Here is a 25,981-nt window from a genome sequence, read left to right as displayed (position 1 = left end):
TGGGGATACAGGGATGCTGCTTACAAAGAATGAAAAAACATAATTGGGAAATTGAAATCATCACGGTTACTAGAAAGTTTGAAATGCTGAACATGTTAGTTGCGATTTCGGCAACGATGGAGATAAGTGTCTATCGTGTCATTGATTTCGAATTCTGGTGTGAAAATACTTCTTATTTGAAAACAATATGCTTTAAAATTTCTGAACGTAAAATTAAACGACTTTGCAAGGTTGTTGTGTCCTGTTTTGATAAGCGCATTTGAAAACAGAAACAGGTCAGACAACATAGGTACATTTAGCTCCATATGTAGGCCAAAGATCTGTTGGAAGATGTCACTACCAAATGCGGCGAAGATATCGTCAACCAGAAATTCGATGATTTTTCATGTTTTCCTCCTTCACATATTTCGTCTTAGATTTGGATGTGATTTATACAAAATCTGCTTCAGTGTAATTCAAAACTATTTATTGGTACCTCTGTTCAACTTTCGTGGAAAACAAAGCTCCCATAACAAGAGAATAAAGCCACTCTGTCATTTTAGATTGGGGTATGGTGGTATACAGAGTGGAAAAACCAACGTTCTTATGGAAGAAATGAATCTTAAAAGTGGTTGTTGAAGATTGGTCCAAAGCCCTTTGGAATTCCAATACTGTTAATTCCACTTCTTCAGTAAATAGATTCACAATCAGACTATGACCCAGATTTGATAGTACTAAAATGGTACACAGTATTTGTGCCAAAGGTTCGGTTAAACAGCTAAAAAAGCCAGCGATAGCAATAAAACGTTGTTAATATGAATTCAACACAAACGCGGAGGGTCGATATCCTTATCTTTAATAGGCAATCGAAATTATTTTGATACTGAATCATGATTAGCCAATACTTCTTCTTTTAAAAGACTGGGTATTGTTTATGTGTGGTTTCCTTCATGATCAAACAACCATGGTTCCGTTTGTATATAGAAAGTGAAATCGTACAAGGATCAAATTATTAGACACCTTACCTTCAGCACAGTAACAGCTGTCATGCTAGACTTGAAGTGTGGATTAAACATAAAGATCGAGGAACACTAGTCCGTGTTTTATTTTTATTTTAGATTTCAGACTGTAAATCATAAGCATGATGGATCAACAGAATAAACGGCGCTAAATAACTCGTATTTTATTATCATAGATAATTTGTAATGTATTTACAGTTTGTTTGATGACTGAAGCTGCTAATGAATATTCTGCTTCAATAACATATAAAGATCGATCCTATATTAGATAGATACACCTTGGCTGTAGCTCCTGGAGTTTTCGAGTTATTGATGATTACAAGTAAGTAATTGATACAGTATAGCCAAATAGTTCATAAAATTAGAAATCGTGATGTTTGGTGAAAATGTATAGGCATATGATCATTCCATCTTTAAAGAATAGTAAAGAGAGATTTCCATGTATCTATACAACATCAGATATATTAACGATGACAGGGACATTAATGACGGTAGAAAAAAATAGATTGTCAGTATCTCGTTATAACAACGGCTAACATTTATTGTACAATATGTCAGTGTCTAAACTTTTGACGAAACGATATGAGTTGTACTTGTTTTTTCACTGTAATAACTAGTACACAATAAAAATTACCTAAATATGTTTTTTACAATGACGTGATTTATCTAATTTAGATTCCTACACCTGTATGTTTACCTGTGCATTGTTATTGAGTTGGTCACGTGAGCGGGTATGCGAGTGTGAGCGGAACAGTGGACATTGACTGTCCAGGTGACCAGCACGCCTTTGTTCTGTTTTGGTTACCTGTTTGCCGATTTTATGGCGTGAGTGACTTTGTTTAGTCGTGGAAATGAAGCCCAGACATCTGACTGGGGTAAGTATTCTGTCTTTCTTTCGTAATATGCTGTTTTATGTGGTTGTTTATTGCCATATTTACGATGTCCTTCTTATAGGTCAAGCTATCTATTGTCGGTGCGTGTTCGTTCATGCGTAGCTTTCAGTGTTTACGATGCATGTTTATTTTCTAGGATTTAACGTTGAATTAGGCTGGATACATTTGAAAATTGTTATTGTACATCTAGAGTGGCTATTTTGTCAGTTATTTAGTCGTTGTAAAACCGTAAAGTACACGTAGAAATGTGGTTACGTTCGTGTTAAAAAAAGTATGGAAGCCGTGAGTGGAAGTCGTGTGCGCATGAACCGTTGTGAGAGCGTCACGGTATAAATTCTATAGAAGGCCGTTAGCGTCGTGTATGTTTCGCGTAACGATATGGTTGTTTTGTTGAATTTTGATATTGTGTATTTTATCACGCACCGTAGAATTGTAAAATGTAGTCGTGTATTCCCATTGTATTACACAAACAAATAATAGAGTATTGATTATAAATAATGTTAATTTACTGGTTAGTTGTAAGAAACTTTGTGAGTTATATGTAATTGTAGTCATGGGTGGAAGGATGAACGTTTAGTGGTCTTTTGTTTTTGTTTTAAGCTTCACATGATGGGTAAATCACCATAGAGCCTACAGAAGGTCAGCACCGCTGGAGCGCCAGGTCTTCGCCGTGCAGTAACGGGACCGACCAACGTTACATTTCAGTTACTCAGGGTCTAGGTCAACTGCAAAGAAGGATTGTCTCCAGGGACAGGCTGTCATGTAGCGACTCGGCTGTAATATGTAAGCTAGTCACCGCCCTATCAGTGAGGGAGTTTTCAGGATACGGTTGCTTTGTCAGCAATTCGTCTTGGTGTTGGGAACTGAGCGAGTCGTTCCTTTACAACTCGGACTTTGTCAGTCCACGGAAGCTGTTTTGCGTGCACCCTCCGTGTGCACTATTCGACACATTGGAGATGTTGATTGTGAGACCACCTTGTACCTTGTCTGTGAAGAGACTGTAGCCATCTTTACTGTTAAAGTGTATGAATGGAGAGTGATTGTGAGTGTGACTGGGTGTCTGTAGTTTTCATGTTTTCTATGTTAATAAATTTGTGTATATGTTCATTTGTTGCATTCTTGTGTTGATTTCCTGATATACTGCACAGAGGCCCGTCCCACGTTACAAAATTGGTGGCAGCGGTGGGATGACCGACGTTAAGTGTTCTGGAAAGAAACACAGGAGATAGGTTAGGATAGATTGCTTGACATTTTTCGCGTTGCTTCTTCTCCGTCTTTGCTGTATTTTCGTTTTACCATGGATCCGGTAGCTGTGAGAGAGCCTTGAAGGTAAGTAGGTTGCTAATCCGGACGGACGTCATTTGCATGTCAAGAACAAACAAGGTGAGTGGTTGTAATTTTGCTTAGTTAAGAGTTGTATTTTACAGTTTATTCTTGTTATTTTCTATTTCAAAGTAATATTATTTGCCATCATGTCTCAGCTCCGTGAACTCATCGCAACGGGAAAGGATTTGGGGTATGAAGGTACCAAGTTGCAGGAGTTTATACGAGAGGAGCAGGCGAAAGAAAGAGAGGAACGTGAGCAGGAGAGACAGGATCGCCAAGCGAGGAGAGAGGCCGAGTTTGCTTTGAAGATGGAAGAAGAGAAGACAGCTATGCTCGCTGAGCAAGCCAAGATAGAAGCAGAGAGAGAAGCCAGAGCGAGGCGTGAAGTAGACAACAAGTTGAAGCTGATCGCGGAAGAGGCTAGAATAGAAGCAGAAAGAGAGGCTAGAGCTGAAGAGAGAGCACGAAGGGAGCATGAACGCAAGATGGAACTCTTTCAAGCTGGAATGGGTACTCTAGAAGAGTCGTCCTTTTCTACTCCTAGAGATTTGCCTGTGCATAGAGGTCCTAAGTTACCAGCTTTTGATGAAAGCAAAGACAACATGGACGCTTACATACAGCGATTTGAAAGATATGCTTCAGCGCAACAATGGAAGAGAGAAGACTGGGGAGCGAACTTGAGCGCATTGTTGAAAGGAAAGGCATTAGATGTATTTTCACGATTACCAGTTCAGCAGTCGCTGGACTTTGATGAACTCAAGACGGCACTCCTAAAAAGGTTTGAAATGACGGATGAGGGCTTTCGGAAAAGTTTTAGGACTTCAAGACCGGAAGGAGGTGAAACATTTACACAGTTTGCCATCCGACTTCATAATTATCTGGAGAGATGGATAGAGTTAACAAAGACTGAAAAGTCATTCAACGGGCTCAAGGATTTGATTCTTCGGGACCAACTTCTCCATTGCTGTAATCAGGACCTGTCGTTATTCCTGAAGGAGAGAGTTCCGACATCAATTGACGAGATGGCTAGACTTGCCGATCAGTTTGTCGCAGCACGAGGAACTCGAGCCAACTTGGTGTCTTTCAAAGGTCATGGACAGAAAGGGGGAGGAAACAAGACATCATCTGTTTCAGCATCTGGAAACTCTTCTTCTGAAACTCCATCGGTGAAGAAACCATCTGGTAGTTACAGAGATAAAGAGTGTTTCTTCTGTAAGAAGATGGGTCATATAGAGAGAGATTGCCGTAAGAAGAAAGCTGGTGAGAATAGAGTTGCCTCTATATCCCGGGCGCAAGGAAGTCATTTTGACAGAAAGAGGATACCTCAGGGCACGGTGAAAGCCAAAGACACCGAAGAGTTAGAACAGAACGGAAGCACCACGAAGACTTTGAGTGCCCCTTGTAATTTGAAGTTATCAGGTACAGATGCCATGCCGGTGGTATTTGGGCGTGTAGAAGGAAAGCTTGCCACTGTTCTGAGAGATTCTGGATGTGATGGAATAGGAGTCAAGAGGAGTCTCGTGGAACCTCAGCGGATCACTGGGAGGACAAAGTCTTATTACTTGGCAGATGGAACGCTCATCAAATGTCCCCTGGTAAATCTTGAAGTGGACACACCCTACTTCAAAGGACACACGGAAGCATTTGTTTTGGACTCACCCATTTATGACCTGATTGTTGGAAACGTAAAGGAAGCACGCCCTGTTGGTCAGCCGGATGAGAACTGGAAGATGGTAGGGGCCGTGCAAGCTGTTGAGACGAGGGCACAGTTGAAGAAGAAGCGGTGGGCGTATAGAGCTCTTCATGTACCAGAGAGTATTGAAGACATTGGTAGTGTTCAGGAACTTAAGGAGGAACAACAGAAAGATGTGACCTTGGAGAAATTCAGAAAACTGGCTTCGAAGGCAGAACCTTACATTCGAGATGATGGCGGAAGGTCAACTGTGTTCTACCATAAAGATCTGCTTTATCGGGAGTTTCAAAGCCCTAAGGTGGCGAATGGAAGGGTCTTCAGACAGCTAATACTGCCAGAGAAGTACCGTCACACCGTCATGAGACTTGCACATGAGTCGATTATGTCCGGGCATTTAGCAGCAAAGCGTACGACGAGCCGAGTACTCTCCGAGTTCTTCTGGCCGGGAATCCAGGGAGATTTGACTCGTTTCTGTCGCTCTTGTGACGTGTGTCAGCGCACTTTTCCAAAAGGGCGAGTACCAAAGGCACCATTGGGAAGCATGCCGTTAATAGACACCCCATTTAAAAGGATAGCAGTCGACCTTGTGGGACCTCTTGAGCCAGCCACTGATCGAGGAAACAAGTATATTTTGACTATTGTTGACTACGCCACCAGGTATCCGGAGGCGGTCGCATTAAAAGGCATAGAGACTGAGAGAGTTGCCGAGGCACTAGTGGAGGTATTTAGTCGTGTTGGAGTACCTACCGAAATGTTGACAGACCAAGGAGCTCAATTCACCTCCAATTTGATGAAGGAAGTCAGTCGGTTACTATCAATCCGTCAACTCACAACAACGCCGTACCATCCTCAGTGTAATGGCCTCGTAGAGAGGTTCAATGGAACCTTAAAACGGATGTTGAGGAGGATGAGCACAGAAAGACCTAAGGATTGGGATCGATATCTCAACGCTCTCCTTTTTGCATACAGAGAAGTACCGCAAGAAAGTCTAGGGTTTTCGCCATTCGAAATGTTGTATGGGAGAGCTGTGCGAGGCCCCATGATGATTCTTAAAGAGCTACTGACAAAGGAGATGCCAGACGACGACATTAAGACCACATATCAGTACGTCATTGATTTGAAGGAGAGGATGGAAGATACATGTCAGATCGCCTTGGAGCACCTGAAAGAAGCCAAGGTAATGCAGAGAAAACATTTCAATAGAAGAGCTAAGGCTAGAGAATTGAAACCCGGAGATAAAGTGCTGGTCCTTCTACCAACTAAGGCTAACAAGCTCCTCATGCAATGGAAAGGGCCGTTCGAGGTCTTGGAGAAAGTGGGACAGTTCGATTATCGAATCAACCAGCAGGGAAAAGAGAAGACTTTCCACATAAACCTATTGAAGAAGTACTTGGAGCCCCTCAGCATCATTACGGAGGAGATAGGCGGAGTTTTGTCCTGTGTGATGAATACGGTTGTGTCAGAGGAGGATGTTGATGATGAAATGGAGTTTCCGTGCGAACTCGAAACGGTTCCAATTGACAACAGAACGGAGAACATAGAACACGTTGAAATTTCGTCTGATTTGACTGAAGTACGTACGGCTGAAGTCAAGAAGCTGATGACTGATTTTCAGGACGTTCTTACGGATCTTCCGGGAAGGACAAACTTAGCGGAACATGTAATACATACATCCACCAAGGATCCTGTGCATGTCAAGCCATATCAGTTACCGTACAACACCAAGGAAGTCATCGGAGAAGAGGTGAAGAAGATGCTTGAAATGGGCGTCATTGAGCCGTCTACATCACCATACTCTGCACCTGTCGTGCTGATCAAGAAAAAGGATGGGACAAACCGTTTTTGTATTGATTTTCGAAGATTGAATCGAGTCACCATATTCGACGCAGAGCCTATGCCAAACACCGAAGACATCTTCACAAGAGTCGCTGGAGCTAAATTTTTCTCTAAGCTAGATCTTAGCAAAGGCTATTGGCAAGTTCCCCTATCTTTGGAAGCGAAACAGATGACGGCATTCTCGACTCCCCAGGGACTTTTCCAGTTCAAGGTAATGCCTTTCGGGTTGATGAACGCCCCGGCAACGTTCAGCCGTTTGATGAGAAAGTTGTTGCATGGAATGGAACATGTTGATAACTTCATCGATGATATCCTCATCTATACTAGTACGTGGGAGGAACATTTGGAGGTGTTGCGGGAGCTTTTCAGACGTCTACGCAGGGCAGGACTTACTGCAAGACCAAGTAAATGTTCTATTGGTTTTGGCAGTCTACCTTGCTTGGGTCACATTGTTGGAGACGGAAGACTGCGTCTTGAGGAGTCAAAGATTTCTGCCATAGATAACGCACCGAGGCCAACAACGAAAAAACAGGTTCGTTCGTTCTTGGGACTGGCAGGTTTTTACAGGCGCTTCATCCCTAACTTTGCTGCTATTGCCGTTCCATTGACGGACTTGACAAAGAAAGGCAATCCTACCAAAGTCTTATGGGATATGAGTCACGAGAAGGCATATACAACCCTCAAAAGGTTGCTTACAAAGAAACCAGTTTTGAAGTTACCCGACCTCGAGCAAGAGTTTATTCTACGCACTGATGCGTCAGATACAGCTTTGGGAGCTGTTCTGCTTCAAGAGGAAAACGGTCAAACGATGCCAGTGGCTTATACAAGCAGGAAGCTTTTACCCAGGGAGAAGAATTACGCAATTGTTGAGAAAGAATGCTTAGCAATAGTGTGGGCGGTACAGAAATTTGAGCCCTACATCTACGGAAAGGAATTCGTACTTGAGACAGATCATCAGCCTCTCACTTATTTGCACCGGTCCAAGATCGCAAATGCCAGACTGATGCGTTGGGCACTTCTTCTGCAGCCATACAGACTCAGAATACGAGCCATAAAGGGCCAAGACAACGTTGGAGCAGATTTCCTCAGCAGGATCTAGGAACATACATTGTTCGTGATTTGGGCAGAAAGTGGTAACCACTTCCTAAGAAAAAGGGGGATGATGTCACGCACACCTGTATGTTTACCTGTGCATTGTTATTGAGTTGGTCACGTGAGCGGGTATGCGAGTGTGAGCGGAACAGTGGACATTGACTGTCCAGGTGACCAGCACGCCTTTGTTCTGTTTTCGTCACCTGTTTGCCGATTTTATGGCGTGAGTGACTTTGTTTAGTCGTGGAAATGAAGCCCAGACATCTGACTGGGGTAAGTATTCTGTCTTTCTTTCGTAATATGCTGTTTTATGTGGTTGTTTATTGCCATATTTACGATGTCCTTCTTATAGGTCAAGCTATCTATTGTCGGTGCGTGTTCGTTCATGCGTAGCTTTCAGTGTTTACGATGCATGTTTATTTTCTAGGATTTAACGTTGAATTAGGCTGGATACATTTGAAAATTGTTATTGTACATCTAGAGTGGCTATTTTGTCAGTTATTTAGTCGTTGTAAAACCGTAAAGTACACGTAGAAATGTGGTTACGTTCGTGTTAAAAAAAGTATGGAAGCCGTGAGTGGAAGTCGTGTGCGCATGAACCGTTGTGAGAGCGTCACGGTATAAATTCTATAGAAGGCCGTTAGCGTCGTGTATGTTTCGCGTAACGATATGGTTGTTTTGTTGAATTTTGATATTGTGTATTTTATCACGCACCGTAGAATTGTAAAATGTAGTCGTGTATTCCCATTGTATTACACAAACAAATAATAGAGTATTGATTATAAATAATGTTAATTTACTGGTTAGTTGTAAGAAACTTTGTGAGTTATATGTAATTGTAGTCATGGGTGGAAGGATGAACGTTTAGTGGTCTTTTGTTTTTGTTTTAAGCTTCACATGATGGGTAAATCACCATAGAGCCTACAGAAGGTCAGCACCGCTGGAGCGCCAGGTCTTCGCCGTACAGTAACGGGACCGACCAACGTTACATTTCAGTTACTCAGGGTCTAGGTCAACTGCAAAGAAGGATTGTCTCCAGGGACAGGCTGTCATGTAGCGACTCGGCTGTAATATGTAAGCTAGTCACCGCCCTATCAGTGAGGGAGTTTTCAGGATACGGTTGCTTTGTCAGCAATTCGTCTTGGTGTTGGGAACTGAGCGAGTCGTTCCTTTACAACTCGGACTTTGTCAGTCCACGGAAGCTGTTTTGCGTGCACCCTCCGTGTGCACTATTCGACACATTGGAGATGTTGATTGTGAGACCACCTTGTACCTTGTCTGTGAAGAGACTGTAGCCATCTTTACTGTTAAAGTGTATGAATGGAGAGTGATTGTGAGTGTGACTGGGTGTCTGTAGTTTTCATGTTTTCTATGTTAATAAATTTGTGTATATGTTCATTTGTTGCATTCTTGTGTTGATTTCCTGATATACTGCACAGAGGCCCGTCCCACGTTACAAAATTGGTGGCAGCGGTGGGATGACCGACGTTAAGTGTTCTGGAAAGAAACACAGGAGATAGGTTAGGATAGATTGCTTGACATTTTTCGCGTTGCTTCTTCTCCGTCTTTGCTGTATTTTCGTTTTACCATGGATCCGGTAGCTGTGAGAGCCTTGAAGGTAAGTAGGTTGCTAATCCGGACGGACGTCATTTGCATGTCAAGAACAAACAAGGTGAGTGGTTGTAATTTTGCTTAGTTAAGAGTTGTATTTTACAGTTTATTCTTGTTATTTTCTATTTCAAAGTAATATTATTTGCCATCATGTCTCAGCTCCGTGAACTCATCGCAACGGGAAAGGATTTGGGGTATGAAGGTACCAAGTTGCAGGAGTTTATACGAGAGGAGCAGGCGAAAGAAAGAGAGGAACGTGAGCAGGAGAGACAGGATCGCCAAGCGAGGAGAGAGGCCGAGTTTGCTTTGAAGATGGAAGAAGAGAAGACAGCTATGCTCGCTGAGCAAGCCAAGATAGAAGCAGAGAGAGAAGCCAGAGCGAGGCGTGAAGTAGACAACAAGTTGAAGCTGATCGCGGAAGAGGCTAGAATAGAAGCAGAAAGAGAGGCTAGAGCTGAAGAGAGAGCACGAAGGGAGCATGAACGCAAGATGGAACTCTTTCAAGCTGGAATGGGTACTCTAGAAGAGTCGTCCTTTTCTACTCCTAGAGATTTGCCTGTGCATAGAGGTCCTAAGTTACCAGCTTTTGATGAAAGCAAAGACAACATGGACGCTTACATACAGCGATTTGAAAGATATGCTTCAGCGCAACAATGGAAGAGAGAAGACTGGGGAGCGAACTTGAGCGCATTGTTGAAAGGAAAGGCATTAGATGTATTTTCACGATTACCAGTTCAGCAGTCGCTGGACTTTGATGAACTCAAGACGGCACTCCTAAAAAGGTTTGAAATGACGGATGAGGGCTTTCGGAAAAGTTTTAGGACTTCAAGACCGGAAGGAGGTGAAACATTTACACAGTTTGCCATCCGACTTCATAATTATCTGGAGAGATGGATAGAGTTAACAAAGACTGAAAAGTCATTCAACGGGCTCAAGGATTTGATTCTTCGGGACCAACTTCTCCATTGCTGTAATCAGGACCTGTCGTTATTCCTGAAGGAGAGAGTTCCGACATCAATTGACGAGATGGCTAGACTTGCCGATCAGTTTGTCGCAGCACGAGGAACTCGAGCCAACTTGGTGTCTTTCAAAGGTCATGGACAGAAAGGGGGAGGAAACAAGACATCATCTGTCTCAGCATCTGGAAACTCTTCTTCTGAAACTCCATCGGTGAAGAAACCATCTGGTAGTTACAGAGATAAAGAGTGTTTCTTCTGTAAGAAGATGGGTCATATAGAGAGAGATTGCCGTAAGAAGAAAGCTGGTGAGAATAGAGTTGCCTCTATATCCCGGGCGCAAGGAAGTCATTTTGACAGAAAGAGGATACCTCAGGGCACGGTGAAATCCAAAGACACCGAAGAGTTAGAACAGAACGGAAGCACCACGAAGACTTTGAGTGCCCCTTGTAATTTGAAGTTATCAGGTACAGATGCCATGCCGGTGGTATTTGGGCGTGTAGAAGGAAAGCTTGCCACTGTTCTGAGAGATTCTGGATGTGATGGAATAGGAGTCAAGAGGAGTCTCGTGGAACCTCAGCGGATCACTGGGAGGACAAAGTCTTATTACTTGGCAGATGGAACGCTCATAAAATGTCCCCTGGTAAATCTTGAAGTGGACACACCCTACTTCAAAGGACACACGGAAGCATTTGTTTTGGACTCACCCATTTATGACCTGATTGTTGGAAACGTAAAGGAAGCACGCCCTGTTGGTCAGCCGGATGAGAACTGGAAGATGGTAGGGGCCGTGCAAGCTGTTGAGACGAGGGCACAGTTGAAGAAGAAGCGGTGTGCGTATAGAGCTCTCCATGTACCAGAGAGTATTGAAGACATTGGTAGTGTTCAGGAACTTAAGGAGGAACAACAGAAAGATGTGACCTTGGAGAAATTCAGAAAACTGGCTTCGAAGGCAGAACCTTACATTCGAGATGATGGCGGAAGGTCAACTGTGTTCTACCATAAAGATCTGCTTTATCGGGAGTTTCAAAGCCCTAAGGTGGCGAATGGAAGGGTCTTCAGACAGCTAATACTGCCAGAGAAGTACCGTCACACCGTCATGAGACTTGCACATGAGTCGATTATGTCCGGGCATTTAGCAGCAAAGCGTACGACGAGCCGAGTACTCTCCGAGTTCTTCTGGCCGGGAATCCAGGGAGATTTGACTCGTTTCTGTCGCTCTTGTGACGTGTGTCAGCGCACTTTTCCAAAAGGGCGAGTACCAAAGGCACCATTGGGAAGCATGCCGTTAATAGACACCCCATTTAAAAGGATAGCAGTCGACCTTGTGGGACCTCTTGAGCCAGCCACTGATCGAGGAAACAAGTATATTTTGACTATTGTTGACTACGCCACCAGGTATCCGGAGGCGGTCGCATTAAAAGGCATAGAGACTGAGAGAGTTGCCGAGGCACTAGTGGAGGTATTTAGTCGTGTTGGAGTACCTACCGAAATGTTGACAGACCAAGGAGCTCAATTCACCTCCAATTTGATGAAGGAAGTCAGTCGGTTACTATCAATCCGTCAACTCACAACAACGCCGTACCATCCTCAGTGTAATGGCCTCGTAGAGAGGTTCAATGGAACCTTAAAACGGATGTTGAGGAGGATGAGCACAGAAAGACCTAAGGATTGGGATCGATATCTCAACGCTCTCCTTTTTGCATACAGAGAAGTACCGCAAGAAAGTCTAGGGTTTTCGCCATTCGAAATGTTGTATGGGAGAGCTGTGCGAGGCCCCATGATGATTCTTAAAGAGCTACTGACAAAGGAGATGCCAGACGACGACATTAAGACCACATATCAGTACGTCATTGATTTGAAGGAGAGGATGGAAGATACATGTCAGATCGCCTTGGAGCACCTGAAAGAAGCCAAGGTAATGCAGAGAAAACATTTCAATAGAAGAGCTAAGGCTAGAGAATTGAAACCCGGAGATAAAGTGCTGGTCCTTCTACCAACTAAGGCTAACAAGCTCCTCATGCAATGGAAAGGGCCGTTCGAGGTCTTGGAGAAAGTGGGACAGTTCGATTATCGAATCAACCAGCAGGGAAAAGAGAAGACTTTCCACATAAACCTATTGAAGAAGTACTTGGAGCCCCTCAGCATCATTACGGAGGAGATAGGCGGAGTTTTGTCCTGTGTGATGAATACGGTTGTGTCAGAGGAGGATGTTGATGATGAAATGGAGTTTCCGTGCGAACTCGAAACGGTTCCAATTGACAACAGAACGGAGAACATAGAACACGTTGAAATTTCGTCTGATTTGACTGAAGTACGTACGGCTGAAGTCAAGAAGCTGATGACTGATTTTCAGGACGTTCTTACGGATCTTCCGGGAAGGACAAACTTAGCGGAACATGTAATACATACATCCACCAAGGATCCTGTGCATGTCAAGCCATATCAGTTACCGTACAACACCAAGGAAGTCATCGGAGAAGAGGTGAAGAAGATGCTTGAAATGGGCGTCATTGAGCCGTCTACATCACCATACTCTGCACCTGTCGTGCTGATCAAGAAAAAGGATGGGACAAACCGTTTTTGTATTGATTTTCGAAGATTGAATCGAGTCACCATATTCGACGCAGAGCCTATGCCAAACACCGAAGACATCTTCACAAGAGTCGCTGGAGCTAAATTTTTCTCTAAGCTAGATCTTAGCAAAGGCTATTGGCAAGTTCCCCTATCTTCGGAAGCGAAACAGATGACGGCATTCTCGACTCCCCAGGGACTTTTCCAGTTCAAGGTAATGCCTTTCGGGTTGATGAACGCCCCGGCAACGTTCAGCCGTTTGATGAGAAAGTTGTTGCATGGAATGGAACATGTTGATAACTTCATCGATGATATCCTCATCTATACTAGTACGTGGGAGGAACATTTGGAGGTGTTGCGGGAGCTTTTCAGACGTCTACGCAGGGCAGGACTTACTGCAAGACCAAGTAAATGTTCTATTGGTTTTGGCAGTCTACCTTGCTTGGGTCACATTGTTGGAGACGGAAGACTGCGTCTTGAGGAGTCAAAGATTACTGCCATAGATAACGCACCGAGGCCAACAACGAAAAAACAGGTTCGTTCGTTCTTGGGACTGGCAGGTTTTTACAGGCGCTTCATCCCTAACTTTGCTGCTATTGCCGTTCCATTGACGGACTTGACAAAGAAAGGCAATCCTACCAAAGTCTTATGGGATATGAGTCACGAGAAGGCATATACAACCCTCAAAAGGTTGCTTACAACGAAACCAGTTTTGAAGTTACCCGACCTCGAGCAAGAGTTTATTCTACGCACTGATGCGTCAGATACAGCTTTGGGAGCTGTTCTGCTTCAAGAGGAAAACGGTCAAACGATGCCAGTGGCTTATACAAGCAGGAAGCTTTTACCCAGGGAGAAGAATTACGCAATTGTTGAGAAAGAATGCTTAGCAATAGTGTGGGCGGTACAGAAATTTGAGCCCTACATCTACGGAAAGGAATTCGTACTTGAGACAGATCATCAGCCTCTCACTTATTTGCACCGGTCCAAGACCGCAAATGCCAGACTGATGCGTTGGGCACTTCTTCTGCAGCCATACAGACTCAGAATACGAGCCATAAAGGGCCAAGACAACGTTGGAGCAGATTTCCTCAGCAGGATCTAGGAACATACATTGTTCGTGATTTGGGCAGAAAGTGGTAACCACTTCCTAAGAAAAAGGGGGATGATGTCACGCACACCTGTATGTTTACCTGTGCATTGTTATTGAGTTGGTCACGTGAGCGGGTATGCGAGTGTGAGCGGGACAGTGGACATTGACTGTCCAGGTGACCAGCACGCCTTTGTTCTGTTTTGGTTACCTGTTTGCCGATTTTATGGCGAGAGTGACTGTGTTTAGTCGTGGAAATGAAGCCCAGACATCTGACTGGGGTAAGTATTCTGTCTTTCTTTCGTAATATGCTGTTTTATGTGGTTGTTTATTGCCATATTTACGATGTCCTTCTTATAGGTCAAGCTATCTATTGTCGGTGCGTGTTCGTTCATGCGTAGCTTTCAGTGTTTACGATGCATGTTTATTTTCTAGGATTTAACGTTGAATTAGGCTGGATACATTTGAAAATTGTTATTGTACATCTAGAGTGGCTATTTTGTCAGTTATTTAGTCGTTGTAAAACCGTAAAGTACACGTAGAAATGTGGTTACGTTCGTGTTAAAAAAAGTATGGAAGCCGTGAGTGGAAGTCGTGTGCGCATGAACCGTTGTGAGAGCGTCACGGTATAAATTCTATAGAAGGCCGTTAGCGTCGTGTATGTTTCGCGTAACGATATGGTTGTTTTGTTGAATTTTGATATTGTGTATTTTATCACGCACCGTAGAATTGTAAAATGTAGTCGTGTATTCCCATTGTATTACACAAACAAATAATAGAGTATTGATTATAAATAATGTTAATTTACTGGTTAGTTGTAAGAAACTTTGTGAGTTATATGTAATTGTAGTCATGGGTGGAAGGATGAACGTTTAGTGGTCTTTTGTTTTTGTTTTAAGCTTCACATGATGGGTAAATCACCATAGAGCCTACAGAAGGTCAGCACCGCTGGAGCGCCAGGTCTTCGCCGTACAGTAACGGGACCGACCAACGTTACATTTCAGTTACTCAGGGTCTAGGTCAACTGCAAAGAAGGATTGTCTCCAGGGACAGGCTGTCATGTAGCGACTCGGCTGTAATATGTAAGCTAGTCACCGCCCTATCAGTGAGGGAGTTTTCAGGATACGGTTGCTTTGTCAGCAATTCGTCTTGGTGTTGGGAACTGAGCGAGTCGTTCCTTTACAACTCGGACTTTGTCAGTCCACGGAAGCTGTTTTGCGTGCACCCTCCGTGTGCACTATTCGACACATTGGAGATGTTGATTGTGAGACCACCTTGTACCTTGTCTGTGAAGAGACTGTAGCCATCTTTACTGTTAAAGTGTATGAATGGAGAGTGATTGTGAGTGTGACTGGGTGTCTGTAGTTTTCATGTTTTCTATGTTAATAAATTTGTGTATATGTTCATTTGTTGCATTCTTGTGTTGATTTCCTGATATACTGCACAGAGGCCCGTCCCACGTTACAATGATGTCTGGTACTCGAGCATTTCTCTTGTATGATGATGTCTGGTACTTGAGCGTTTACCTTGTATGATGATGTCTGGTACTCGAGCGTTTCTCTTGTATGATGATGTATGATGATGTCTAGTACTCGAGCGTTTCTCTTGTATGATGATGTCTAGTACTCGAGAGTTTCTCTTGTATGATGATGTATGATGATGTCTAGTACTCGAGCGTTTCTCTTGTATGATGATGTCTAGTACTCGAGAGTTTCTCTTGTATGATGATGTCTGATGATGTCTGGTACTCGAGCGTTTACCTTGTATGATGATGTCTGGTACTCGAGCATTTCTCTTGTATGATGATGTCTGGTACTCGAGCATTTCTCTTGTATGATGATGTCTGGTACTCGAGCATTTCTCTTGTATGATGATGTCTGGTACTCGAGCGTTTCTCTTGTATGATGATGTCTGGTACTCGAGAGTTTCTCTTGTATGATGATGTCTGGTACTCGAGCATTTCTCTTGTATGATGATGTCTGGTACTCGAGAGTTTCTCTTGTATGATGATGTCTGGTACTCGAGCGTTTCTCTTGTATGATGATGACTGGTACTCGAGCGTTTCTCTTGTATGGTGATGTCTGGTACTCGAGCGTTTACCTGGTATGATGATGTCTGGTACTCGAGCGTTCTCTTGTATGATGATGTCTGGTACTCGAGCGTTTACCTTGTATGATGATGTCTGGTACTCGAGAGTTTCTCTTGTATGATGATGTCTGGTACTCGAGAGTTTCTCTTGTATGATGATGTCTGGTACTCGAGCGTTTCTCTTGTATGATGATGTCTGGTACTCGAGAGTTTCTCTTGTATGATGATGTCTAATGATGTCTGGTACTCGAGCGTTTCTCTTGTATGATGATGTCTGGTACTCGAGCGTTTCTCTTGTATGATGATGTCTGGTACTCGAGAGTTTCTCTTGTATGATGATGTCTGATGATGTCTGGTACTCGAGCGTTTACCTTGTATGATGATGTCTGGTACTCGAGCATTTCTCTTGTATGATGATGTCTGGTACTCGAGCGTTTCTCTTGTATGATGATGTCTGGTACTCGAGCGTTTCTCTTGTATGATGATGTCTGGTACTCGAGAGTTTCTCTTGTATGATGATGTCTGGTACTCGAGCATTTCTCTTGTATGATGATGTCTGGTACTCGAGAGTTTCTCTTGTATGATGATGTCTGGTACTCGAGCGTTTCTCTTGTATGATGATGTCTGGTACTCGAGCATTTCTCTTGTATGATGATGTCTGGTACTCGAGCATTTCTCTTGTATGATGATGTCTGGTACTTGAGCGTTTACCTTGTATGATGATGTCTGGTACTCGAGCGTTTCTCTTGTATGATGATGTCTGGTACTCGAGCGTTTCTCTTGTATGATGATGATGTCTGGTACTCGAGCATTTCTCTTGTATGATGATGTCTGGTACTCGAGCATTTCTCTTGTATGATGATGTCTGGTACTCGAGCATTTCTCTTGTATGATGATGTCTGGTACTTGAGCGTTTACCTTGTATGATGATGTCTGGTACTCGAGCGTTTCTCTTGTATGATGATGTCTGGTACTCGAGCATTTCTCTTGTATGATGATGTCTGGTACTCGAGCGTTTCTCTTGTATGATGATGTCTGGTACTTGAGCGTTTACCTTGTATGATGATGTCTGATGATGTCTGGTACTCGAGCGTTTCTCTTGTATGATGATGTCTGGTACTCGAGCGTTTCTCTTGTATGATGATGTCTGGTACTTGAGCGTTTACCTTGTATGATGATGTCTGGTACTTGAGCGTTTACCTTGTATGATGATGTCTGGTACTCGAGCGTTTCTCTTGTATGATGATGTATGATGATGTCTAGTACTCGAGCGTTTCTCTTGTATGATGATGTCTAGTACTCGAGAGTTTCTCTTGTATGATGATGTCTGATGATGTCTGGTACTCGAGCGTTTCTCTTGTATGATGATGTCTGGTACTCGAGAGTTTCTCTTGTATGATGATGTCTGGTACTCGAGCATTTCTCTTGTATGATGATGTCTGGTACTCGAGAGTTTCTCTTGTATGATGATGTCTGGTACTCGAGCATTTCTCTTGTATGATGATGTCTGGTACTCGAGCGTTTACCTTGTATGATGATGTCTGGTACTCGAGGGTTCTCTTGTATGATGATGTCTGGTACTCGAGCGTTTCTCTTGTATGACGATGTCTGGTACTCGAGCATTTCTCTTGTATGATGATGTCTGGTACTCGAGCATTTCTCTTGTATGATGATGTCTGGTACTCGAGCATTTCTCTTGTATGATGATGTCTGGTACTTGAGCGTTTACCTTGTATGATGATGTCTGGTACTCGAGCGTTTCTCTTGTATGATGATGTCTGGTACTCGAGCGTTTCTCTTGTATGATGATGTCTGGTACTTGAGCGTTTACCTTGTATGATGATGTCTGATGATGTCTGGTACTCGAGCGTTTCTCTTGTATGATGATGTCTGGTACTCGAGCGTTTCTCTTGTATGATGATGTCTGGTACTCGAGCATTTCTCTTGTATGATGATGTCTGGTACTCGAGCGTTTCTCTTGTATGATGATGTCTGGTACTTGAGCGTTTACCTTGTATGATGATGTCTGGTACTTGAGCGTTTACCTTGTATGATGATGTCTGGTACTCGAGCGTTTCTCTTGTATGATGATGTATGATGATGTCTAGTACTCGAGCGTTTCTCTTGTATGATGATGTCTAGTACTCGAGAGTTTCTCTTGTATGATGATGTCTGATGATGTCTGGTACTCGAGCGTTTACCTTGTATGATGATGTCTGGTACTCGAGCGTTTCTCTTGTATGATGATGTATGATGATGTCTAGTACTCGAGCGTTTCTCTTGTATGATGATGTCTAGTACTCGAGAGTTTCTCTTGTATGATGATGTCTGATGATGTCTGGTACTCGAGCGTTTACCTTGTATGATGATGTCTGGTACTCGAGCATTTCTCTTGTATGATGATGTCTGGTACTCGAGCATTTCTCTTGTATGATGATGTCTGGTACTCGAGCATTTCTCTTGTATGATGATGTCTGGTACTCGAGCGTTTCTCTTGTATGATGATGTCTGGTACTCGAGAGTTTCTCTTGTATGATGATGTCTGGTACTCGAGCATTTCTCTTGTATGATGATGTCTGGTACTCGAGAGTTTCTCTTGTATGATGATGTCTGGTACTCGAGCATTTCTCTTGTATGATGATGTCTGGTACTCGAGCGTTTACCTTGTATGATGATGTCTGGTACTCGAGCGTTCTCTTGTATGATGATGTCTGGTACTCGAGCGTTTCTCTTGTATGACGATGTCTGGTACTCGAGCATTTCTCTTGTATGATGATGTCTGGTACTTGAGCGTTTACCTTGTATGATGATGTCTGGTACTCGAGCGTTTCTCTTGTATGATGATGTCTGGTACTCGAGCATTTCTCTTGTATGATGATGTCTGGTACTCGAGCATTTCTCTTGTATGATGATGTCTGGTACTCGAGCATTTCTCTTGTATGATGATGTCTGGTACTCGAGCGTTTCTCTTGTATGATGATGTCTGGTACTCGAGAGTTTCTCTTGTATGATGATGTCTGGTACTCGAGCATTTCTCTTGTATGATGATGTCTGGTACTCGAGAGTTTCTCTTGTATGATGATGTCTGGTACTCGAGCATTTCTCTTGTATGATGATGTCTGGTACTCGAGCGTTTACCTTGTATGATGATGTCTGGTACTCGAGCGTTCTCTTGTATGATGATGTCTGGTACTCGAGCGTTTCTCTTGTATGACGATGTCTGGTACTCGAGCATTTCTCTTGTATGATGATGTCTGGTACTTGAGCGTTTACCTTGTATGATGATGTCTGGTACTCGAGCGTTTCTCTTGTATGATGATGACTGGTACTCGAGCGTTTACCTTATGTCTTTTTCTCTACTTTTGTGTTGATGTGATGTAATTGCGATACTGAGACTGTAATCAGACAAGACTTCAGTTGCTCTGGATAGCATATGACGGACCTTCCGCATGTTGTTCACAGATGCAGCAAATATTTACATTATATTAAAGATAACCCGCCTCAAACTGAACACGTAAAGAAAAAAAAACAAGCTGGTGTGGATTGTACGATACAATGACTTTACGACAACTTGACATTTTCCCCACAAACATTGTGGTCCAATATATGAATTACACGATAATCAAGTATTGTAATGGCACGGGCATAAATACATGATGAGATTCAGATTATTTTTTTGCTGTTGGATAAGGTAAAAGAGTTCCAAGGAATCAGGTTTCGGACACTAGCTATGGTATAATAATCGTGTCGCATAATGTCTGTACTCGTCTTTAGTCGTGTAACCTTGAGATATTACATAGGGATTCTTTGTGTATTGTGTATACAATGGAACAGCAGTGGAATGCAGGTTTTTCTCTGAACACTGTTAACAGCTGTGTGTTAAAAGCTAAAATACGGGTTAAGACATGTATGGGAATCCGACAGATCATTTGCGAATCAACGTATATATCATAATAGAGAGCAAGATAGGGTTATAGCACTACAGCCAGTATTATATGTATATTGTAATCTTCCGGGCAGTAGAACGCGATCACTACCCGGGGTTCAGTACACACCGACTGGGATTTTGTTGATTTGACATGTTTTTACGAAAAAAATAATATGTGTTCAAGGTACATAAGAGATTGAACAATGTAGATTGAATACTACTTTGTAATAATAAATATGTTTTACAGTGAAATCTATGTGTGTTCGTGTGACATTAGAGATTGAACCCTGTTAAATAAATACTACTATGTAATAATGATTCTGTTCTACAGTGAAATCAGTGTTTGGTAGACATAAGAGACTGGATCCTGTAATAATGATTATGTTCTACAGTGAAATCAGTGTTCTGGAGACATAGGAGATTGGATCCTGTAATAATAATTTTGCTCTACAGTGAAATCAGCAGCGTTCCGGAGACACAAGAGATTGAACTCAGTAAATTTAATTCAACATTTATATCAATTGAGAATAAACTGTAAATGCGTTTTGACTGGCGCTTCATGCACGTCGGAAATCAGAACACACAATACGTAGCTTACGATTGGTTTTGTAATAATCAATATGGTTTTCTATCAATTTATGCTTTGAGTAAACTTGTTGATTACTGGTTCGCCCGAGTCTGGGAACCGAGCAGGTCAATTTATCGCCGGACTATTCTTTTTATCGTGTAGAAACAGGTCACACAAACTCATGCTTGTTACATGTGGTATATCTTCTCTCGTTAGTTTTTTTTCAAAAGATTACTCGCTGTTTTCGTAACTTTTCAATAGTAATTAACTCAAGGGTGAGAAATATCAATCGTTGTGGTACCTCTAAATCTACCACAGGCAAACACAGTATCTGAAGGTAACAAAAAGATACAGGGATATTCTAAGTTGTATTAAGGATCAGACACCGGTCTCCAAAGGAGCTTACCCACACCACACAATGTCCACCATGTGATAAGCTCTTTTACTTAAAAGAATACACTATCTTTTGTTATTATAATTGAAGACGAAGAATCGATCATACACACCCTTAGCTTAATGATCACTTATCTAGTTTACTGCTGCGCAGAGTTTCCAAGACCATTTCTTTTGTTGGAAAATCAGACGCTGATTTTACTCTGAATAATCAGTAGAATTCCTTGACAGACTATTCCTACTTCTGTGTGTAAAACCACAGACTTTTATCCTATAACATAGGACAGCTAACATTGATGTAGATTCCTTTAACCTCACCATGGTTAAACCGCCTCATTTTTTTTTTTTTTTTTTTTTACATTTTTTAAAAATTGTGCAATACTGGAAATTTTAAATTGTTGCCTTAAACGAAAGAGCTGTTTATACCATTAATGCATGCCGCTTCTGTACAGTAAAAACACAGGTCATCCCTTGAAAAGCCAAGGAGTAAAGCCTAGTTTGAATTACTCAACATTTTACAATAAAATGCCGGAGTAAAGCCCACGCGGTTTCAACAAGTCAACATGTTGCATTGGAAAATCAACTTATTCTTTTGTCAAACCTCTCTCAAGACGTATACTATGGTGAAAACATCTGCTTTTCTTTGCGTCTTAACGGATTAATTTCCCCTTTTATTTCTTTACCTGATTTTTTCTCTTTGTAATTTGAAGCCTTTGGAACCCCATCCTTGACAGTTTGATGGATACACCAAGTCTTCAGTTGAATTGTGTTTTTTTGTTTCATTATGAAACCATTTTTTACGGCAGAGAAAAGTAATTCCTAGTACTGTAATTAGCAGTTGTTTGGTTTCATTAATCGATATCCTTCCGCTTGTCTCGTTATGTCTATGAAGACAGTAAAATACACAGCCATCCTCTCACTAGATATGTATGAACTACGATATCATAACTTGTCTCAACAAAGATACTAAATTATCAGTCACATTTTCTTAATGAAATACGAAGACGTAAACATGTAGACATTTAAATCACATTTTTAGGTTTGAAATGTTTTTGATATTGAACGTCATATCAAAATTATCATCGTTGTGTTAGGGTTGTGTGTTTCAGGAGTAAGAAAAGGATCCCCGGCGGGGCACATTCCTTGAATGCCGACATGGCTTGAGGCAAAGGATTTATAGACATAAACCAAATCAGATTGTAGAACAGTCTCTAGTCTCAATTTGTTGCATTTCTCATCAAAGAAGCAGAGCTCATTACTACAGATATGTATTGGGTTTTTTTGTCTTGTGTCGTTAGAACGAGGTAGTTGCCCCCTGACCATTGTATATACTTCAATACCTTTCCATAATAGATATATGTATGGATCTGCTGAGATTCTTCAAGAAGGTTGCCTTATTTTCTTGCTTGTTTATACGGATACATTGTCTAAGTGATCTTTCTCAAATATGTAATAGTTTTTAAATTGAGATTCTTAGTTTGCTGAGAGATAGATTTACAAATATCCCATGTTAGTCATGTTTGAATTACGGTAGTCATTTTGACGAAATTCGACTAAAATTTCTATTTCTATAGTAACATAAATTTCTCAGTACACTGATAAAATTCGATTATCTTAAGATATAAATTTTGTTGACATATTGGTATATTCTTTTTTTTTGGGGGGGGGGGTGGCGTTGTGTTTTTGTAAGAATACAAAAAAGACTCGCAAAGAGATACCTATGATGAAAATGAAACACATGAAAGGAACTCCATTCCGACCGACGAGAACTACATATGCAATTTGAATTTCAAAGTATTTAACATTTAACTAAGCTCTGGAGTTAATGTGACAAGACATCTCTACTGGAAGATTGACGAGGATCGTGTTTTGACTGAGGATTAACAAATCTGGCATTGGAAAGCTTGCCATTATGTGGTATGATACGGCAAAGAGAAATAAGTCGGTATAAGACTGCAAGGACAAGACAGCACGAGAACAATTTTGTGTATGTTTGTAACCAAGACAACACAGAAATTGAAGCTGAAAAGAGGTCAGTAGAATAAACATTTGTGATGCTGAAATGCATCAGAAACATTATTGTTAAGTATTGCATCATTGGTAAATTGAAGGAAAACCCATTATCCCATGGTCAGAAAGTTATAACAACTCTAAACCGTTGAATCTGTACATGTAGACATTTACCGAGAGACACTTCAATGATTCACTGAAGAATAAAATCTAACATTCAGGAAGGATGAGCATCTTTCGCTTCACCGACAACAAGAGCCAAGCACAATCAAGTCAAATTATATCAAAATCATAATCCAGTCAAATTATGACAATTAAATCACAACACAAGCAAATTGATATCACAACCAATCAAATTGATATCACAATCCAGTGAAATTTTGATCTTATCAAAATCTTAATTCTAACAGAAAAAAGTTTTAATTCCAAATTAACGAAACGAATCACGAGCTAAAGATAGACACGGTTATATCCAGATGCCACACACAGAGGGTAGATGTTCCTCGGTTCACCGACGTTACTCAATACAAATGAATTAAATGTGAATTGAGGTCAAACAAAACAATATGGCACCTGTCTCACATTAAGAACGGGGTAATAAAATTCAAGTTCGTATAACTTATGATATCATTATGGACGCCAATTAAACAACTTCATATTTTTTTAATAATTTCTGTCCCTTGAAAGCATGTAGCATTTTCAACGGCTGTGGTTTATCACGGAGAATGCGTATATTCTGATATTGAGTAAAAGCGACTCAGTATCAACTACCTCATGCAAACACCAAACATAATCATTTCAGTTAAAAAAACTGACCAAGAACTAACACTAATGGACAACATATTGGTGACATTTTTCTATTAGTGAATAAGTAAAATAATGACGTATCGGTGTAACAGTAATAACTGATGTCACCCCTCGTATTGCAATCGGGAACCCTCGGCACTTTCCGCAAGCCATTCTCGTTTGTGGAAAGTGCGGAAGGTTCCCGATTTCTCGTATCGATGTAACAGTAACAACTGATGTCTCCCCTCGTATCGGTGTAACAGTAACAACTGATGTCTTCCCTTGTATCGATGTAACAGTAATAACTGATGTCTCCCCTCGTATCGATGTGACAGTAATAATTGATGTCTGCCCTCGTATCGATGTGACAGTAATAACTGATGTCTCCCCTTGATGTAAACAGTAACAACTCCCCTTGTGTATAATAACTGCTAAAACAGTAATAACTGATGTCTCCCCTCGTATCGATGTAACAGTAATAACTGATGTCTCCCCTCGTATCGATGTAACAGTAATAAACTAACAACTGATGTATCCCCTGTCTCCCCTCGTATCGATGTAACAGTAATAACTGATGTCTCCCCTCGTATCGATGTAACAGTAATAACTTATGTCTTTCCTCGTATCTGTGTTACAGTCCCCCTCGTATCGATGTAACAGTAATAATTGATGTCTGATGTCTCCCCTCGTATCGATGTAACAGTAACAACTGATGTATCCCCTCGTTTCGGTGTAACAGTAATAATTGATGTCTCCCCTCGTATCGATGTAACAGTAACAACTGATGTCTCCCCTAGTATCGGTATAACAGTAATAACTGATGTCTCCCCTCGTATCGGCGTAACAGTAATAATTGGTGATTCCCCTCGTATCGGTGTAACGGTAATAACTAATGTCTCCCCTCCTTTCGGTGTAACAGTAATAACTTATGTCTTTCCTCGTATCTGTGTTACAGTTATATCTGATGTCTGCCCTCGTATCGGTGTAACAGTAACAACTGATGTCTCCCCTCGTTTCGGTGTAACAGTAATAATTGATGTCTCCCCTCGTATCGATGTAACGGTATAAACTGATGTCTCCCCTCGTATTGGTGTAACAGTAACAACTGATGTCTCCCCTCGTATCGGTGTAACAGTAACAACTGATGTCTCCCCTCGTATCGATGTAACGGTATTAACTGATGTCTCCCCTCGTATTGGTGTAAGAGTAATAACTGATGTCTCCCCTCGTATCGGTGTAACAGTAACAACTGATGTCTCCCCTCGTATCGGTGTAAGAGTAACAACTGATGTCTCCCTTCGTATCGGTGTAAGAGTAATAACTGATGTCTTCCCTCGAGGACAAGACAGAGGAAGGATCACCAAGGATTCCCAGGGTCCCTATTTGAGTTGCTCGATCGTTCTAATATTGTAGTGAACTTTTATACTGATTAATTAAATAGTTAGAAAAAATTCTTCTTCGATAAAGAAAAAACGAAGGTAAAGACAGAAGATTAGCATCAATTTATGCTGTTTATTCACCGTCAGATCAAAATAATGATTTCACAAGGAAGAGAGTGATGATAATTAAATCAATAGAAATCCGTTAACGTTTACAGCTGTTATATTGCTTGGTGACAGTTCCTGCCAACACGAAAGGTTTGTCAGCACTCCAGCTAACACCAGAGGGCGCTGTGTTCAGGATCAGAGTATAATGCTGTCTTACTAATACACAGGAACATTGTTGTATACATTACACAAGGGAGTGTTTCTACCTCCTAACGGGGAGAGTGGTGTCTACCTCTCACAAAAGGAGTTTTTGTCATCTAACACCGTTGCTACCAAACGCCTATCCAGCATCCACAAGAGAGTGCTGTTGTCACAAGGGGTCGTTGTTGTCCAACTCATACCAAATTAATTTTATCCACCCTCATATAAAGACGATAATTTTTGCCTTGGTTACACGAGGTTTTTATGTCATCTGACCCGTTAGGTCGAGATGGTCTATTGCCATCATACTTTGTCCGTTGTGGTTTGTATTGATTTCAACCAAATTTTATCTGAAACAGTTATGGGTGGGGACCGTTATGGGTAATTGGCCAAACAAGCTTAAACAACCTGATTTCATATGCCTGGATAGAGTTCAATCAAATTTGTCATGAGA

At 41.7% G+C, this 25,981-nt stretch overlaps 2 protein-coding genes across 2 annotated transcripts; both read left to right on the top strand.

The window, feature by feature from the left end:
• The first annotated feature begins 3,363 nt into the window (after nt 1–3,363).
• On the top strand, nt 3,364–7,845 carry LOC132543450 (uncharacterized). The gene is made up of 2 exons (XM_060206953.1): nt 3,364–3,512; nt 3,657–7,845. Exons 1-2 carry the CDS (start codon nt 3,364–3,366, stop codon nt 7,843–7,845), a joined length of 4,338 nt encoding a protein of 1,445 aa, XP_060062936.1.
• Nucleotides 7,846–9,599: 1,754 nt separating this feature from the next.
• LOC132543667 (uncharacterized) lies at nt 9,600–14,081 on the top strand. Its single transcript, XM_060207184.1, has 2 exons — nt 9,600–9,748; nt 9,893–14,081. Exons 1-2 carry the CDS (start codon nt 9,600–9,602, stop codon nt 14,079–14,081), a joined length of 4,338 nt encoding a protein of 1,445 aa, XP_060063167.1.
• The last annotated feature ends 11,900 nt before the right edge of the window (nt 14,082–25,981 follow it).

This window comes from Ylistrum balloti, unplaced genomic scaffold (genome assembly GCF_031769215.1).
Source record: "Ylistrum balloti isolate Yb309-2 unplaced genomic scaffold, AGI_CSIRO_Ybal_v1 Utg369582, whole genome shotgun sequence".
Taxonomy (NCBI): domain Eukaryota; kingdom Metazoa; phylum Mollusca; class Bivalvia; order Pectinida; family Pectinidae; genus Ylistrum; species Ylistrum balloti.
This window is presented reverse-complemented; position numbering and strand designations above follow the sequence as displayed.

Coding starts and splice junctions, on each gene's coding strand:
- LOC132543450 (XM_060206953.1), top strand. CDS start 3,364: ATGTCTCAGCTCCGTGAACTCATCGCAACGGGAAAGGATTTGGGGTAT. Junction 3,513..3,656: donor CAAGCGAGGAGAGAGGCCGA/GTTTGCTTTGAA, acceptor AGAAGCAGAAAG/AGAGGCTAGAGCTGAAGAGA.
- LOC132543667 (XM_060207184.1), top strand. CDS start 9,600: ATGTCTCAGCTCCGTGAACTCATCGCAACGGGAAAGGATTTGGGGTAT. Junction 9,749..9,892: donor CAAGCGAGGAGAGAGGCCGA/GTTTGCTTTGAA, acceptor AGAAGCAGAAAG/AGAGGCTAGAGCTGAAGAGA.